Genomic DNA, 15,594 nt, shown 5'->3' with positions numbered 1-15,594 from the left:
AGCACTTAGTCCCTGCAGATGAGAAATCTTGGCACTCCAGCACAACAGGGAAAGCAGCCTTAACAATAGCAATGCAGGGAGTTTCAGGATTTTGTGCTCTAAAAGACAAAAAGGGTCTCTCTGCTCTCTGAAAAGTAAAGTGTAGAAGGTGAACATTTTACTAGGAGATAATTTTAGCACGACAATAGCAAAAACTTTTTAGAAAGTTTGCTGGCGTTTGTTTGGAGGTAAAAAGCTTTAAGCATCTTTTACTTTGGACTAAGAGGCTTTGAATGTCTTCAGTGTATGTTATCATGCCTGTTCAGCACAATTTTAAAACTTACACAATGTACCAAGTGGAGGAACATTAGGGCTTTTGTTTTTACATTTTCTGGTTAATTCGAGCCCCTAGGTGGCAGTATTTTCTCAGGTATGTCAGAGACACAGGAACCACAGGAAAAAAAACCCTGATATTGTAAAGTTCTATAAGAAGATATTCTTTGTTGTGTGTATTAGCATGAGCAGGGTGTGAAAGAGCACAATCTTGAAATTTTCACAGCTCTCCTCCTATGAATTTCGACAGGAAGCAGTCATAGCAACAAGCACTGGAGAAAGATACTATGTGCTGCAGTTGGAAACGTGTGCAGCCCTTGGGCTCTGCTTGAGTTCCAGGCTGGTATGTCTTGTGAGGAGTTTGCATGTTCATGGGGCTTTGGCAGGCTGTTTTGTTTTCTTGACTCTTCCAAAGACATACATGTTGACTGGTGTCCCTAAATTGTCTCTATGCGTCCATGCATCTAGAATTTAGTCCCTCCTGTGCTTTCAATATATTGAGCCAAGCAAATTCTCTGGAGCATTGACTGGACTGGGTGGGTCAGGGTGATTTGTGAGCGTCTGTGTAGGATCCATCCTAACCTAGTCAACTCTCATTAAATGATCTTCTGACAGTCACATGTGCCTGCTCCTGCTCTTTGAAAGTCAGGTCAACTTTCCTCCCGGTACAAAGCAGCACTGATATTGGATGCTGCTTTGCACGACTTTTCCTTCCTCTTTATCAAGTGGAACGGGACTCGCACCTGCCTGTGATGAAAGGCCATGCGCTCCTGCGAGGCGGAAAGGCTCAAAGAGGAACAGCAAACGCCAGACGTATGAATGGGTTATTCAGGGGCCGAAGGGCCTCCTCTCATTGGGAAGCTGAAGTGCCACAGATAATTTGTTCTCGATCAGAGCATTTCTTTGTGAATTTTTGATCACTGTGGTCCTTCAGTCCTCTTCAGGAAAAAAAAAATCAATACCAGCCTTGAAATGTCAGTAGTGCACTGAAGGGCTGGCTGTATTACTAAGCCGCCCCAGTGTCTGCACACTACCGGGCCCTGTTGCAGGGCTTTGAAAGTGTGCTGGGTTACACGGACGGGGTATTGAATTTTCTGTGAATAAAAATGCAAGGAGGCTGTCGGAGCTGAGCCAGGTGGAATGCTAATCGATGCGCCGCGATGATCACAGTTTACTTTCACACTCGGTGTTTCTGCGGCACTTCTTGTGTCCTTGTGCCCGGGGCGTCTAGAGGATCTCCAGAAGTCACGAGGAGGGAAGAGCAGCTCAAAGAGCAACTTACAGACAGGGCAGAATGCCATTCACGAGATTTCATGAAAAGACTTTATTGCTTTTTGCTTTGGGTTTTGGTTTGCTTTTTAACGGTACGCTGAAAAATATACTGTAATGATTTGAGATTCCAGCCAGCGAGATGGGCAGACCATCATGGACCACACTGCACATTGAAACTCACCTCTTTAAGGAAGGATCTCCCACTAAATAACATGGATCTAATTTTCCTCTGCAGAAGTTGGTAACAGTGCGGAGTTGAACAGCATTTGGAGAAAACCCTGTGTTTCTTTCCCTCTGTACTTTACTGCCTGGTTTAATTTTAACTGGAGGCAGTGTAGTGTAGGAGATGAGTCTCTGTCCTTGTGGCTGCTGGGTTGTGCGTTCGAGTCTTTGCTGCTGACACTACTGTTGTACCTTGAGTGAGGTACTGTATCCCAGTTGCTCCAGTCCAACCATCTGTGTAAGTGGGGATCAGGACCAGTGTCCTTTCCAGGGGGGCAGTTATGTGCTCTCTTGTCAGCATAACACTACAGAAACCATTACAGTCTCTGGTCCAATGAGCTGCTGTGGCTCAGATATGGAAATAGACAATTATATGTCAAGTGAAAACATGACATTAACATTGCAATGATACAGTCTTGTATTTTGAGGTCATTTCTTTTTATTCTTTTTATTTGTTTCAGCCTTGAAGTGTCTTCATTTCCTTATTGTCTAATGTCATTTATTTTTTCAGACAAGGCAACTGGGTACAACTCAAGTACAAAACATGTTGCAGATGAATAATGAGGCAGCTACAATTTGCACTTTTTTAAAAAGGACAAAAATCAAACGATCGGATTGGGATACTAGAGAACAGTCTGGAAGTTCACTGTGTCAGCACACTTTCATTTCAACTCAGTATTCTTCATCAAATGGCAAGTGCTATACTGCTACAGTGTCAGACTGACAACACTTTGGCTGGGATAAAACTATTGATCACCACAAAGTGATACCATAATGACTGTAGGATTTAGCAATCTACTTCTTGAAGTGATCTTGTATTCTCCATTATATTTGAATTGTTTTACTCTTTTGTGAATTTATGTGCGATATCTCTTAATGAAGATATTGTACAAAAACAAATTATTAAATCAAAAAAACCAAAGGAGCTCCTGATTAACATCTGCTCTGGTGCTATGCAGCTGTGATGGGCTTCATATTATTATTTAATAATAAATGCTCAATGCATCCACTCCATGATCCACTATATTAGAGGGTTTTCAAAAGTTCTCCAATTCTGTTGATTCCTGTATTTAAATAAATATTTGGGATAATATTACCCCCGAGAAAAATTAAATTAAAAATGTTCACAGAAAAGAATGCATGCAGGTTCCAAAGGTATTCACTAACAGATGAGTATTTTCTAAGTAGATACAAGACTTGCCATCTTAATTTTCACACACACAGGCATCTATACTCACTGGAAACAGTCTCTCTGGGCAGAGACATTCTTCAGGTACTGTTTCAGGGCCTCGCAGAACTCTCCCAGGTGCTTCTGGGATACCGCCATCTCTTGGCGCACCAGATAGAGGGACTGGAAAACGACAGAGGGAAGAGTGACAGGGGGACATGGAGAACCACAGCTTCTGGCTATGAGGACCCTTGCTATCTCAAGTGAAGGCTCCCACACCAAGAAAAGCTCAAGACGCTGGAAAAGAAAGCACAGGTTAGAGCACGTGAGACTAAAGGAGAATGATGGCAATTTGTGTCCATGAGAGAAAACCTCAAACAATTTGGAGCAGGGATTAGTCTTGTGTTGGTGTTATTTTGTGTCTGACTGACAGGGGTATTTTAATCCCGTCTACCTGTAAATCAATTCCTAAAAACCTTTCTCAGCCACTCCTGTGTTACCGTACTTCAGCACATCTGGTACAGTGCTTCCCAGACTCGAACGAGAGAGAAGACTCGACAGGAAATTAAGCTTTCCGACAGGTCTCCTGTGTCAGCCCGAGAAGAATTGTCTTCTTTCTCCTGTCAGTGCTCTGTACATTTCAATCAGTGAGGGCCTGACTCCCTGACAGGTCGTTTTATCAAAAAGAAGCCTGACAGACCGCAGTGGCAAATACTGATGCAGACCAGCTCAGACAGCAAGCAGATGAGACCCTGGCGAGGAGGAGTCATAGCTGCGTTACTGCATGAGCCTGTCAACATTTAGAACATTTAAAACTGAGAACAGGAGGCACTTCTTTACTAAGAGAGTTGTGGGAGCGTGGAACAAGTGACCTAGTCATGCTGTTGAAGCCATAACTCTGTTATGTTTCAAGAAACAACTGAATGAGATCATCAGATCCATTAACTGCCAACTACCAAGCAATCTGGATGGGCCAAATGGCTCCCCTCATTTGTATCCTTGTACTTCTTTCCTGGCCCCAGGGAGGAAGGCAAAGAGAAGTTACAGTAGTTAAATATATTGTAATGGAGTGAAAACTTCAACTGTTAAATTTGGCACCCTTCTCATTTTTTTGCAGGACTTACATGAAGTATAAAATATTAGTAACACCAAATCTGATCAGAATGTACAAATGGCAAATCATGTTTGCCTGCTTTTGTAAGTTTGGACATTTAAAATGCTGGTTTCCATCTCTTGGGTGTAATTCAGATCCTGGGATTTGCAAAGGTGAGATGCTAGCAGTACGGGGACTCCAGATTATTATGAAAAAGTGACATAGGTAGGACTAGAAAGAGCTTGAAAGTTCGCAATCGTTCTATTTAAAACAAAAGGATGACATCAATATGACAATACATTAACACTGCTACAATTAATGATCAGCTGCAATTGGAGTGTTAAGTCATAATTCAGTTTGAAAAGTGGCACACAAAAATGCATTTACTTGTCATTTATCATCTGCAAATAAAATAAATGCATGTGTTTTTTGTGTTGAAACTGGTTATCACATTTCCCGAAAAGTCAAAGTCAAACCTTAGTCCCACAACACAGTGGTTGCAACAAATTACATAATTAGGGGTACTTATTACATTTTGCCAAGAGAAATGTTTTAATAGCAAACAGGATCCTGTTAAGCCATCTAAGCTATTTCTGAAACAGCACGACAGGGGCATGAGGATTTTAATTGTTTCCTTTTATTTTCTTTGTGCTAATGAGCATCCAAAGTGACTAAACAGAAAAGAGAACTTTGGTAGAAAGCTCTCTGCTCAAGAGTGATACAACACATATACATTTTCCTTCTGTCTGTTTCTTGAGCTGCCAACTCAGGCCACTGGGAAGCAGAACTGAGATCCCAGACTATCTTTGTTCATAAGCTACCTGCCTTTAAAGCGATCCTTGACTCAGACTCACAGCCAATCAATGCATTATAAATTCACTCCAGACCCATAACAAATCTTTACCTGACAAGCTGCCAGAAGCACCACTGATATTCAGTCAGTTTGCATGAGATGCAAAGAGTTTCTAGATGAGTTTCTGGATGACACTGGAAGATGCTCATGATCGATTTTCTTGATTATAAAATGATATATTAAAAATAGAAGACAGCAAAAGCATGCACAAGAAATTTGGAACATGTGGAGGATTTTAAAAGGCTACATTAGGATAGTAACCATCCTATAGTAAGTCATGTCATCTAATTTCAGAAATACAAGGGAGACACTAGGTATCACCCAGTCTCTAGATCTCTCACCTATCAGAACTGTAGGATGAATGTGATAGAAAATTTGAGAGATGAAATACAGACAGGTGGAGCATCTAGTCACAGTAAAGTACTGGGTTAACACAGGTTACCTACTGACAGAAGCTACACAGATTTCATCATTACAGTAGACATCTTTCTTGGAGTGAGACTCCCAGAGTAAGAAAATAGTGACTGTGCGGTTAATTGTCCATACAGCAACAGCCTCAGCATTTCATATTTTATTAAGTGACAGCAGGATCATTTTATGAAGGCAATGATGCTACACTGGCATTAATCAGTTAATTAAATGTATTTTTGCAAAATGCAGATTCGCTAAATTACACTTCTGGAAGCATTAGAATTTTTACATCTAAAATCCAATTTAGAATTAATGTTGGTGGAAGGGGTTGTCACAGTATTGTTTGCCATATCACAGTTTCTATTTTGAGAATAACTGAAATGTACTGAAAATTTGCTGAAATACTGTTCTCCTATAGAATCCATCCACATATTTATTTCATGCAATAAATCCAAATATTGCTGAAGCACTAAAGATTGATTGAGGAGGAATCACACGTTTGTGTGGTAGTTCGTATGTAACATGATGATTAACCACAAAAATGTGTTACTCCTGCACTTTTTTGCTCACACACTCACTGTGTCAATGTCTTTACATTCCTTCTCTAACGTCAAATTCCAAAAGACAAAGTCTGTTTCTAGATGACCTACCACACGAAACATCTAAGTCACCACCAGTCATACTAGTCTCTTCCTGGTAGTCTAGACTCTGCAAGTCTAACAAATTTCTTTAATTCATCACCTGCGTAACAACTGGCAGAATGGTAATAGTAATAGTTAACTACTTAAAAAGGTCAACTACGTCCTGAAGCTTCATGATGGATTAAAACCCTACAAGCACTGCAGCTCCTTCTTGCACAAACCTGTCTTGGGTTTTGCTAGCTGTTTCACCACAGAGTGGCTATTGAACCACAGGAGGTTCATCTGAAGGTCTTTGTGTAGATACAGGTAGCGAGAGTTTCCCAGCCGACCCCGAGACTCTGGGCCTGCTGTCTGAAACACGACTCCAATCACAGCTGAGAAATCCAGGCTGTCTGCTTTTAACTGGGGCAGCTAGCTCAGGTTGGGTCTACTTAATAAGGTACTATTGAACCAAAGCCGTCCTGGTGCCATTGCTGAGCTCGTTGTGGGCAGCAGCTTCTTCACACATCATTCGCACATTTTAATACAAAGCAGTTTCCACATCCACTACCCAGATGTTGGGAACACTGCTGCACTACGGGGAGTGGCAGTGGTCACCAGAGATGAGACCTCTTGGTTCAGCTCGAGGGGTCGGAGAGTGGTTTGCTTTGTGGTTGCACAATTCCTGCCATGTTCGGATTTGCATTAAAGTTGGAGCTGGGCTGCAGGGGTCCATAGTGTGAGTCATCACAATCAGATACAGCAGCTGCAGACTGTCCTGCTCACAGCTGATTTCTAATAAAACAGAGGCACAACCCAATCCCACACCCCATATTCCTGACCGCACATTCCTGATTCTCCTTTTGTCCTTGCTTCTTTTCAACTTGTGATGTGTAAAGTGCTTTCAAGACAGTGTGTGACTTTTAGATAGCACTTTTCTGTGTTGATCTTGTATCAGTTTCACACCTGTAACAAGCATCCTGGGTTTTACTTCAGGGTACAAGACGTCTGTTGCCACAGAATCAACAGATTGGAATGAATTGTGGGGAAATGGCTTAACAGGCTAGCCATGCATTCATCTTAACAAGCAACTCCACCGTGTGGTTGAAGAGGAGAGCCCTGGTTCCTTCAAGAAACGGCCGGAGGAGATCCTCAGATCAATTAACTGCTAACGTCCAGATGGGCCAGCTCCTCTCATTTTTAACTGTCATTATGTTCACTGGATCAAACTTCCTGTCTCAATCCTCAAAAACCAAAAGCAAAAACAAAAGAAATGTGCTCTGCTCCTGTGTTAGATCACCTGCTACTGTATGTCTTCCCCTTCATTTCCAGCAGAGTGCCCATTGCCTGCAGGAGGTTTATCTGAAGGTCTTTGTGCAGATACAGGTAGAGAGAATTTCCCAGCCGACCCCGAGACTGTGGGCCTGATGTCTGAAACATGACTCCAATTACAGCTGAGAAATCCAGGCTGTCTGCTTTTAACTGGGGCAGCTAGTGGACAGAGTTCAAGTTGGGTCTAGTTAATAACGTGCTATCTAGCTCCACAAACAGAGTGTTGCTTCATATTAGCTTGACCCGAGAATGCAATGGAGTGTGACTCTGTATATCCAGACAGCCAACTGAACTCCCTGAGAAAGTGTCCAGCAGTGGGAATGAACTGCTTTGCTAGAGGAACTGCCTTATTTTAAGCCAGAAAGAAGACAAAGTCAGACTACAGACACAGAGGCCTGGATTGGGAACTCGGACTCAGACGAGAAACAGATGAAAAAGTTTTCTTTTGGTCTGTCCCCTCCAACCCATCAATTTTACAAGTCTAACTTCAGCTCCTGGTTGCACTCAGGAGGGGAAAAGAAAATCCAAATTCCAAAAGCTCCACAGGGGCTCCCAGTGTTCAAGCAGGTGAGGAATGTGCATGTGATTTCCTGAGAACTCATGTCACCTGACTTTAGCACCTGTGTAGCCCACCTGATGCCGGACTCATCTCACCAAGCACAGCAAAAAACAAAACAACATGGTATTATCACAGCCACCTTGGCAAAAAAATCCACTTCCTGTGTGAGACTTCCCCTTTTAAACTCTACTGCCACACAGGAACAACTTGTGACAGAACACCAAGCATAAAGCACAGCATGCACAAACAAAGCTGTATCATGGTCTTTTGCATCATAAAGGCCCTGAAGCAGATGCATGTACAGTATGTAAATAGTTAATACAAAACCTTGATTGCCTCCAGCAACAGAACAATAAATATTCATACGCGGTATGCTCAAAGTAATCACTGGCAATGATTTACAAAGTCTGAATCTGGCATGCACAAACTTGTCTTCTTACTTTGATGAAGGTGGAACATTAGCCTGAATGATTTTTTTTGGGGCACTCCAGTTCTGTATCCGGACTACAATGTCAGAGAACACTTCTTTCCATATGGATTTTATACTTCCATGCACATTGTGATGGAGCCAGTGTGTCTCAAGACAGGGGACCCAGCCTGATCCAGCAGCCCCCAACACCGGGTCTTTGCTCCAGCCAAACTCTTTCGCACAACTGAACCTTTAATGGACAATTGGAGTGCTGTTGCCGTCTTGACAGTTTTCAACGCTTAAACTTATTGGAGGTTGCCTTTTAACTACTGCATTTCATACAGAAAATAAAATGTCATATTCTGAGTAGAAATAAAAAGGCAAATATTCCAATTCAAGCTACTTGTTAGTTTGATTAAGGCTTCAATTAGACAATTAAGCTCAGCTGGAATTGTCAGCAGGTGTGTGGATGTCTAAGTGCTGGACTGGGATCCTCTGACTACAGGTGTCATTTAAGGAACACAGGGAGATTATTTTGTGACACTCAAAAGTGTTAGGTGAACATGTGTGTTTGAAGGTCATAATAAGCATTTTTAATATTTTGTAAATCTGACAACCAGAGATGTGTCCTTTAAGTCCAGAAAAGTGTACTGAAAAGTGCAATAAAGGTATCTGTGTTGGCTTCTATTTTCCTGAAGAAAAATGCCGTTTGATCTGTTGATGTTATTGTTACATAAATGTCAACACAGCTTGTTTAGTTGATGCTGCAATCATATGCAACCTATTAAATCACTGAATAGTTTATGAAGTCAATCTCTTCTTAATTGTTCATAATTATGTGCTATATTTGCAGTGGACACATTGCTACAGTGGTGAGCTCCTGTAATTAAACTGTGGATACCAGCTTCAGTTTGGTTCTGTCTCCAAAGGACGATCAGGCATCATTCTCGATATTACAGACTGTTTATATACCCTTTTCTTGCCAGTTGGATAATTAGAACCCTCTCAAAGCAGCATTTCTCAATCCTGCAGACATCCTCTTTTTGGGGGAATTCTAAAGCTCCTAAAAATCTTTTTCAGGGGAAGATTTTACACTCTTTAATAAAAGTCCCATTCAAAATGTTACATAAAGGAACAATAAAATATATAGTGTTGTTGGTCTGCAGGTAATAGTAAAGCATTATGTGCAGCATAAAATTCCTAAATGTTTAAGAAAGTCGTCTGTGCATTGCTGATATTTTGGAAGAGAGGGGAAAAAACTCACACTACATTTTAACTGAACACAACACCATCCATTTTCGAACCAATGTATACAGGAGTGGGTTGCGGGGGAGCCAGAGCCTATTCCAGCAACCAACAGGGGCAGGACAGGGTACACCCTGGACGATAGGCCAGTCCATTGCAGGGCACACACAGCCACCAGCACACACACCTCCCAGTACAGCCCAGAGTCTTCAGACCATGGGAGGAAACTGGAGCCTCTGGGGGAACCCCAGGCAAACACGGGGAGAACATTTAAACTCCACACGGACAGCCCCCCAGGAACTGCACCCCGGGCTCCAGGCTCCAGGCAAGACAGCAATGCTAAGCACTGATCCTGAGGGGTTAAGATCAGGTGTCTCGAACCCCGTCCCTGTGTCTTCTGGTTTTCGCTCCTCTCCAGCTCTCAGTTATACAGTTGCCTAGTTATGTTAACTAACTCCACAAGTATTCAGACCCAGGGGTGGTTTTAGAAGGAACCTGTACGTTGAAGGAGTGCATGATCTGAGTAATCAATGGTAAAAGACTGTAGGGAAGATCCTACATGCCGTGTGCCTTAGAACATAACTAGCTGCTTTAGAGGAATGAGGCACAGATCTGTTACCCCTCTGTTCTCTCTGGTCTTTCAGGCGGTGAAGCTGGCCTTGAGCAATGTGTGTGGAGCGCAGGGGGGCAGATCTTGATCCACTCTGTGTAAGTAAACACAGAAGCGCCTGGCGATTCGTACGACACTCACAGGGCTCTGTATTTCCAGGAGAATGGCAGAGGAGCACAGCTCCCGGGCAGGCAAGGACAGGCTGGGGACCCCAAAGGGAGCTGGGGGGAGGAATCCAGTGCAGGCCCACGCAGCCTCCGCACGGAGACAGTGGGAACAGATGCGCGCCCCCTGGGGCTGTTGGTGGGGGGGGAGGGGGCAGGTGGGGGGAGGACAGGCCTTCCACTGCAGGAGCCGATCGCAACGGTTGCCATGGCGACCTAGCGATCCTACCTTAGTAACCCCCCCACCTCCCACCACAACACCCCCTCCAAGCACCATGTGGCTTTTCTCTCACACAGCTCTCTGTGGCAGCAGCAGTACCTGCCAACGAACACTGCTGCTCCCTCTCCGAGCAGAGCCAGAGCAGGATGATTTATTCATTTGCTTGCTTATTGACCTATTGAGCCTCTCAAATCCTTTGAAAGCAGGCAGCTGTTCTAAGGATGAAACGTGGCTCATAAGCTAGGGCAGCCAAATAAGAATATAGTGACGGAATCTGACAAACTGTTCTCTCTCCCTCTTTCCCAAATAATGCCAGAAAATCTCTTTCAGATGGATGTACCTCAAGGCTCTTTTCAAAGACCTTGTTTTTTTCTGAAAAGGCAGTTTCATGGCAGGGAGCCCTGGAGGATGTATATACTGTATGTTTTTGCATGGGTATAGTTACAGTATGTTTCTACACTGAAATCCTAAATTACAGCAGATGAAGTTTTGGAAATAAACTTAATTATCCCCGCCATATCTAATGGCATTTATAGCACATGTGTACCATTTAATGTGTATTTATATACAGCATACACACATGTGCAGCACACACTCTATCTTCCTGTTTGGAGTACACACATGATACTCTATGGGTGTGTATATGTGCATATAAGGCAGTGAGCTTTTAAGAATTTGTGTTTGTGAAAAGATCTATCAATAAACTGCAGGAGGTGAAGACTGAACTATAATAGCTGTGGCAGAGCAGCCCCCATTAGACTCAAAGCTACACTCCCCACTCCGGCCTTCGACTCCTCAGAGAGTTCATGACAGGGATGATTGCCTCGGTAGCACTGAAGGGCAGCACAATTTCTGTATGCCCTACTTACACTGATCAAGGCTGAAGCGTGCTGGCAAAGGAGAAGCCTCAGCATGGCTTTCTGCCGGGAAACAAAGTTGATACTTCACCTGTTTTTAATAAAATCACCCGGCTGGTAGTCAATAGTAAATAAGCAGCCCCTCAGGAGCTAGCATTAATCAGCAAATAAATTACAAAGCCCTGCTTTTAAACTGTGCTCACAAATCTCTGCCAACCAATGCACGCCCTTAAGGACTCAGATGTTTCTGAAACATGGGAATCTGTCTGGTAACGCACTTGCCTTGTTATGTCAGTCATTACAGTGAACAGTGACACATGGCCTGATGCCTTGGTAGACCGTGTGGTCACTCAGTGAAGCAGTACTGCTCCTTCTCTGGTCTCTAACATCTGACAGCCGTGGAGCGTGTGACAAGATATGAGAGCCGACAGAGAGCGGCTGATTACAGAATCCATTGAGAACAGGATGTCTGATAGGCCTAGAGCTGTCCATCACCGTCTCATATCAGCCACTGACGCACGCCTGCTGTTCCTCTCCGGGAATGTGGCAACAGCAGTGGAGCCTGAGTTGGTGTCATCTCCCCTGGTTTTGATTGAGGCTAGATAATTCCTTCACACGGCACACATCTGAAAACCCTCAGGAGCTGCGGGCTGTTGCGTTTTATTCCCACACCTACTGTCACCAACATCCCAGTGTTTTGAGCCTCATTATCCAGGTATCAAAGGGACGACTGCTGTTGTAAAGAGGAAAATAATGATTTTTCAGGGCGCCAAAACATACAGCTGCCGGCTATTGCTAAGATTATTATTCATCAAATTTTCAAATGTCCATAAAACCTATTCCGTTGCACAAAAACTTCACACGTTTGTAGCCACTTAAGGGGAATTGATACAGCATGAAAATAATGGGGTTAAGTCTCAAGGATTTTTGTTCATATTGAATTTTGAAACATGGTTTAGAAAGCCTCTTCTCCAAAACTACTTTTAGCAGAAGCGTGAACCTATGTCCACAGCAGGGCTGGTGTTAGCTAACTGGGCTTCCCTGAACTTTCAAACATTAAGCATAACAGACAATGCAATAATGTTTCATATTTTAAAATGCCACCAACAACATAAAGTGGTTCATTTAGGATGGCTTTCCAATGGTTGACCTTTTTTCCCTGCAGCTTGTCTTTTTTATTTAAGTGCTGCTCAGATAGGAACTCTTCATGGATTGTGAATATATTTTTAAAGTTACATTTCTCCCTCAGAGTCTAGTGTACTTGTATGAGTGTGAGTGTCTGTGATCTACCACCTGAAATTGAATGTTGCTGACATTCACAAGTTTTGAAAGAAGAAAAATGTAGGGTTCCCCCTAGTGGTTGGAGGTCAGACGATGAATAAAAACGGAGTATATTTAGAGTTCCAGAAGATTTTTGCTAAAATCTCCAGAAGAGCAGACAGTTTGGTCCTCTGTTTGGAAGAGCCTCAGAGGTATGTATCATTCCAACTGGATTATTGACCTCGTATGACTAGTTCAGCAAGTTCTTAATTATGAGATCACCTTTAATGGACAGCAGAAGTAATGTAATGATTGTGCACAATGTCTGTTAGCAGGCCCTTAAACAGCAGCTGTGGCAAGAACCTGTGCTAGTGGGATCCAGTTCATCAGACAGCACTAACTAGCTTTGTGTTACCATGTGCTGGCATTCCTGGCACCTGGTTTGCACTCTTAATTCATCCCAATACACATAATAAAGACATAAATCAATGAGAGAGCACAAGCAAGCATCAGTCATATGCTAGGCTGTCAGGTAAACTTGTGGTAATCCCACTGGGAGGTATAAATGGGAAAGCATAAAAACTGACAAGGACAAATGTAATATACATTTCCCAGGTAATAAAGGATGATTCAATTTCATATGATTCTTCGAGAATAATGCCAGAGTTAAATCAATTTTGAATTCCTGGGGCTGAGCTCAAAATTGTTTTAACGTATTCTTCTGAGGGAAGGGACGGCTACCAAAAGCCATTCTTTCACAGTCCTCTTCACTTCAGAGAAAGCACATGTTTCAAGTGCGTTTTGCACACCACAGAGACAGAAGCCATATCTGCTGTACTATGCCTGTAACCAAGGGCTGTGTCACGTGACTGGAAAAATAAAATAAATCCTTACATTAATTAGCATGCTGGCAATTAAAAAAAAAGAAATTTAATGGGAACAAAGCAAATGCTTGCCTCAGAAAAAGATATCTTCACACGCAGAGCTGCAATTTAGGTTCTTAGCACAACTCATGATTTTCCCTTTATGGAAATGTACATAAAATGTAATTTCACATCTTTAAAATGTACCTGGCTCACTCAAAATATTATTAAACATTATCTCTGTCAGCAGACTCACGAGGCTGTAGTTAAATCCACTGTTCACATCCTACTGGGAAACCTATCAACCTGACAGCGCTTCCCTGCCAATCTAAAGAGCTCCATACTTCTCCTTTTAAAACAAATACAACACAAGCGTATACTGCTGAAACATATTTGTGGTTCTTCTACAGCACATATTACACTGGATATATAACAGCTATTTCCTTTAAAAATAATTTGCATTTCTTTCCAGTGAAAAAGCAACTTTCCAGCTTTTCATGCCATCATATATTATGAAAGTATACAAGTGCATTAAGCACAGATCTAATTCTCTAATCTTGTCCTTGGTATGAACTGAGCTGTCCAAAGTTCACTTCCTTGTTCTTTCACATTGAAAAATATGGGGATTGTTTTACCTGGTCACTTCTATACGTAAATACACACAAAAGTGATCTTACCTTTGAGAATGTACAGTATTTGCTTCAAGTGAAAAGTTAATGCACCACAACATAAAGCATGCTCATGCTTTAAACTGGCTACAAGAACATACTCTGGCATTCATACACACTAGGAGCTGACTGTATAGCAGACAATGCACAATTTTGCAGGCCACTCTGTATAAAAGAATCTAGATCCACGAATCATTGCCCAACAGTTAACCCATTGGAAAAGAGCCCATGACAAGCATCTCACTGCAGTCTGGGATATACAGCAAAGACACTGAACTGCACCACGTGTCACCTGTGCCAAGCGCTTCTGAATCCCGCAACCCCAGCTGCTGGGAGTTGGGAGTGATGTCAGATGACTAAGCAGGTGCAAAGCGAGCCTGAGACCCCATCCTTCGAGACCAGAAAGTCAGGACAAACAAGTCTGGGGGGAGGCAGGGTCCAGCACGTGGTGTCAACGAGGAATGCAGCAATGGGGACTGAAAGGCTGTTGCTCAGAGCACATGCATGGTGCAAAGTGAGGATTTCGGAATGGAACTGTGAAATGTCTCAAGAAGCTGAAAGTGATTTGTCCCACAATGTGCTCCACTGAGTTCATGCTACTTACTGCGCTGGCTGTGCCATCAGTGTCTGTTAGCCTCTGGTGCAGGTCAAACCACACTGTCTGCAACAAGAACCACAGAGAACCACACATGAATTTCCACTGAGCAGGTCGTGCTGCAGTAACCAGTAGTGGGACCGGTATTTCTATGCTCTGCTAACATCTATGGCTGTACTTATTTGATAAAAAATGATTTTAAATCAATCACTGTCTTCATAGGGCGACGCATTTTTTTTTCCAGGCCTGGAAACGTATGTCTGCGTTCTCTACGGCATCACGAAAGTAATGGAAAACAACAGGTTCACGTTTCTATGTACTCAGATTGCAGAAATAAAAATATCAAAAATGCCGCCTTTGTTATAAGAATGTCCTTTTCATTGGCCCACAGTCAAAAATGATAAAAATGTCAAGTTACTCAAAACAGCCCACTGCAAATCTGTTACTGTAATGATTAATTAATTATTACTGAAAGCTATGCAATGGAGTGGGGGCTACACAGTAATGGCTTGATAATTCCACACAATATACTGGGGTGCTAGCTTGCTTTCAAGCTCACTGCAGCTACTGAGCAGTGGAATTCTGGAACAATACCCTAGAATATCCTTCCTGATGGAACACAGGACTTGGTTCTGTAGGAGCCTTCCCTTCCTTCCCATAAATTAGTGGACGAGTCCTTTTTAGGTTAAAATATATTGTATCTTTCTGCTACCTTACCTTGCTACCTGTCTATGTTACCCAGAACGATTCGTTAATGAGCACCGGAAAGCAAGACTGTTAGAGTTTATTGGCTACCTTCAGTATTTCATGACCTAAACCATCATCTACATGAACCAGTGTTTCAAAATAATATTCCTGTTT

General features: G+C 42.6%; 1 protein-coding gene across 4 annotated transcripts in view; it reads right to left on the bottom strand.

Moving 5' to 3' along the window:
- The window catches only part of necab2 (N-terminal EF-hand calcium binding protein 2), a 94,508-nt gene that overhangs the window by 6,016 nt on the left and 72,898 nt on the right, over window positions 1-15,594 (bottom strand). For 2 of the 4 annotated variants that reach the window (XM_088613831.1, XM_088613830.1), the window contains exons 9-10: window positions 14,743-14,799; window positions 3,045-3,157 (exon numbers count right to left, since the gene is read on the bottom strand). In XM_088613831.1, coding sequence (XP_088469957.1) covers window positions 3,045-3,157; window positions 14,743-14,799 — 170 coding nt within the window. The remainder of the gene's footprint in view (window positions 1-3,044; window positions 3,158-14,742; window positions 14,800-15,594) is intronic. The other 2 variants (XM_088613833.1, XM_088613832.1) reach the window with 1 other exon arrangement.

This window comes from Lepisosteus platostomus, chromosome 20 (genome assembly GCF_059453375.1).
Source record: "Lepisosteus platostomus isolate fLepPlt1 chromosome 20, fLepPlt1.hap1, whole genome shotgun sequence".
Taxonomy (NCBI): Eukaryota; Metazoa; Chordata; class Actinopteri; order Semionotiformes; family Lepisosteidae; genus Lepisosteus; species Lepisosteus platostomus.
Note: the sequence above shows the minus strand (reverse complement) of the source record. Positions and strands in the feature narration are given on the sequence as shown.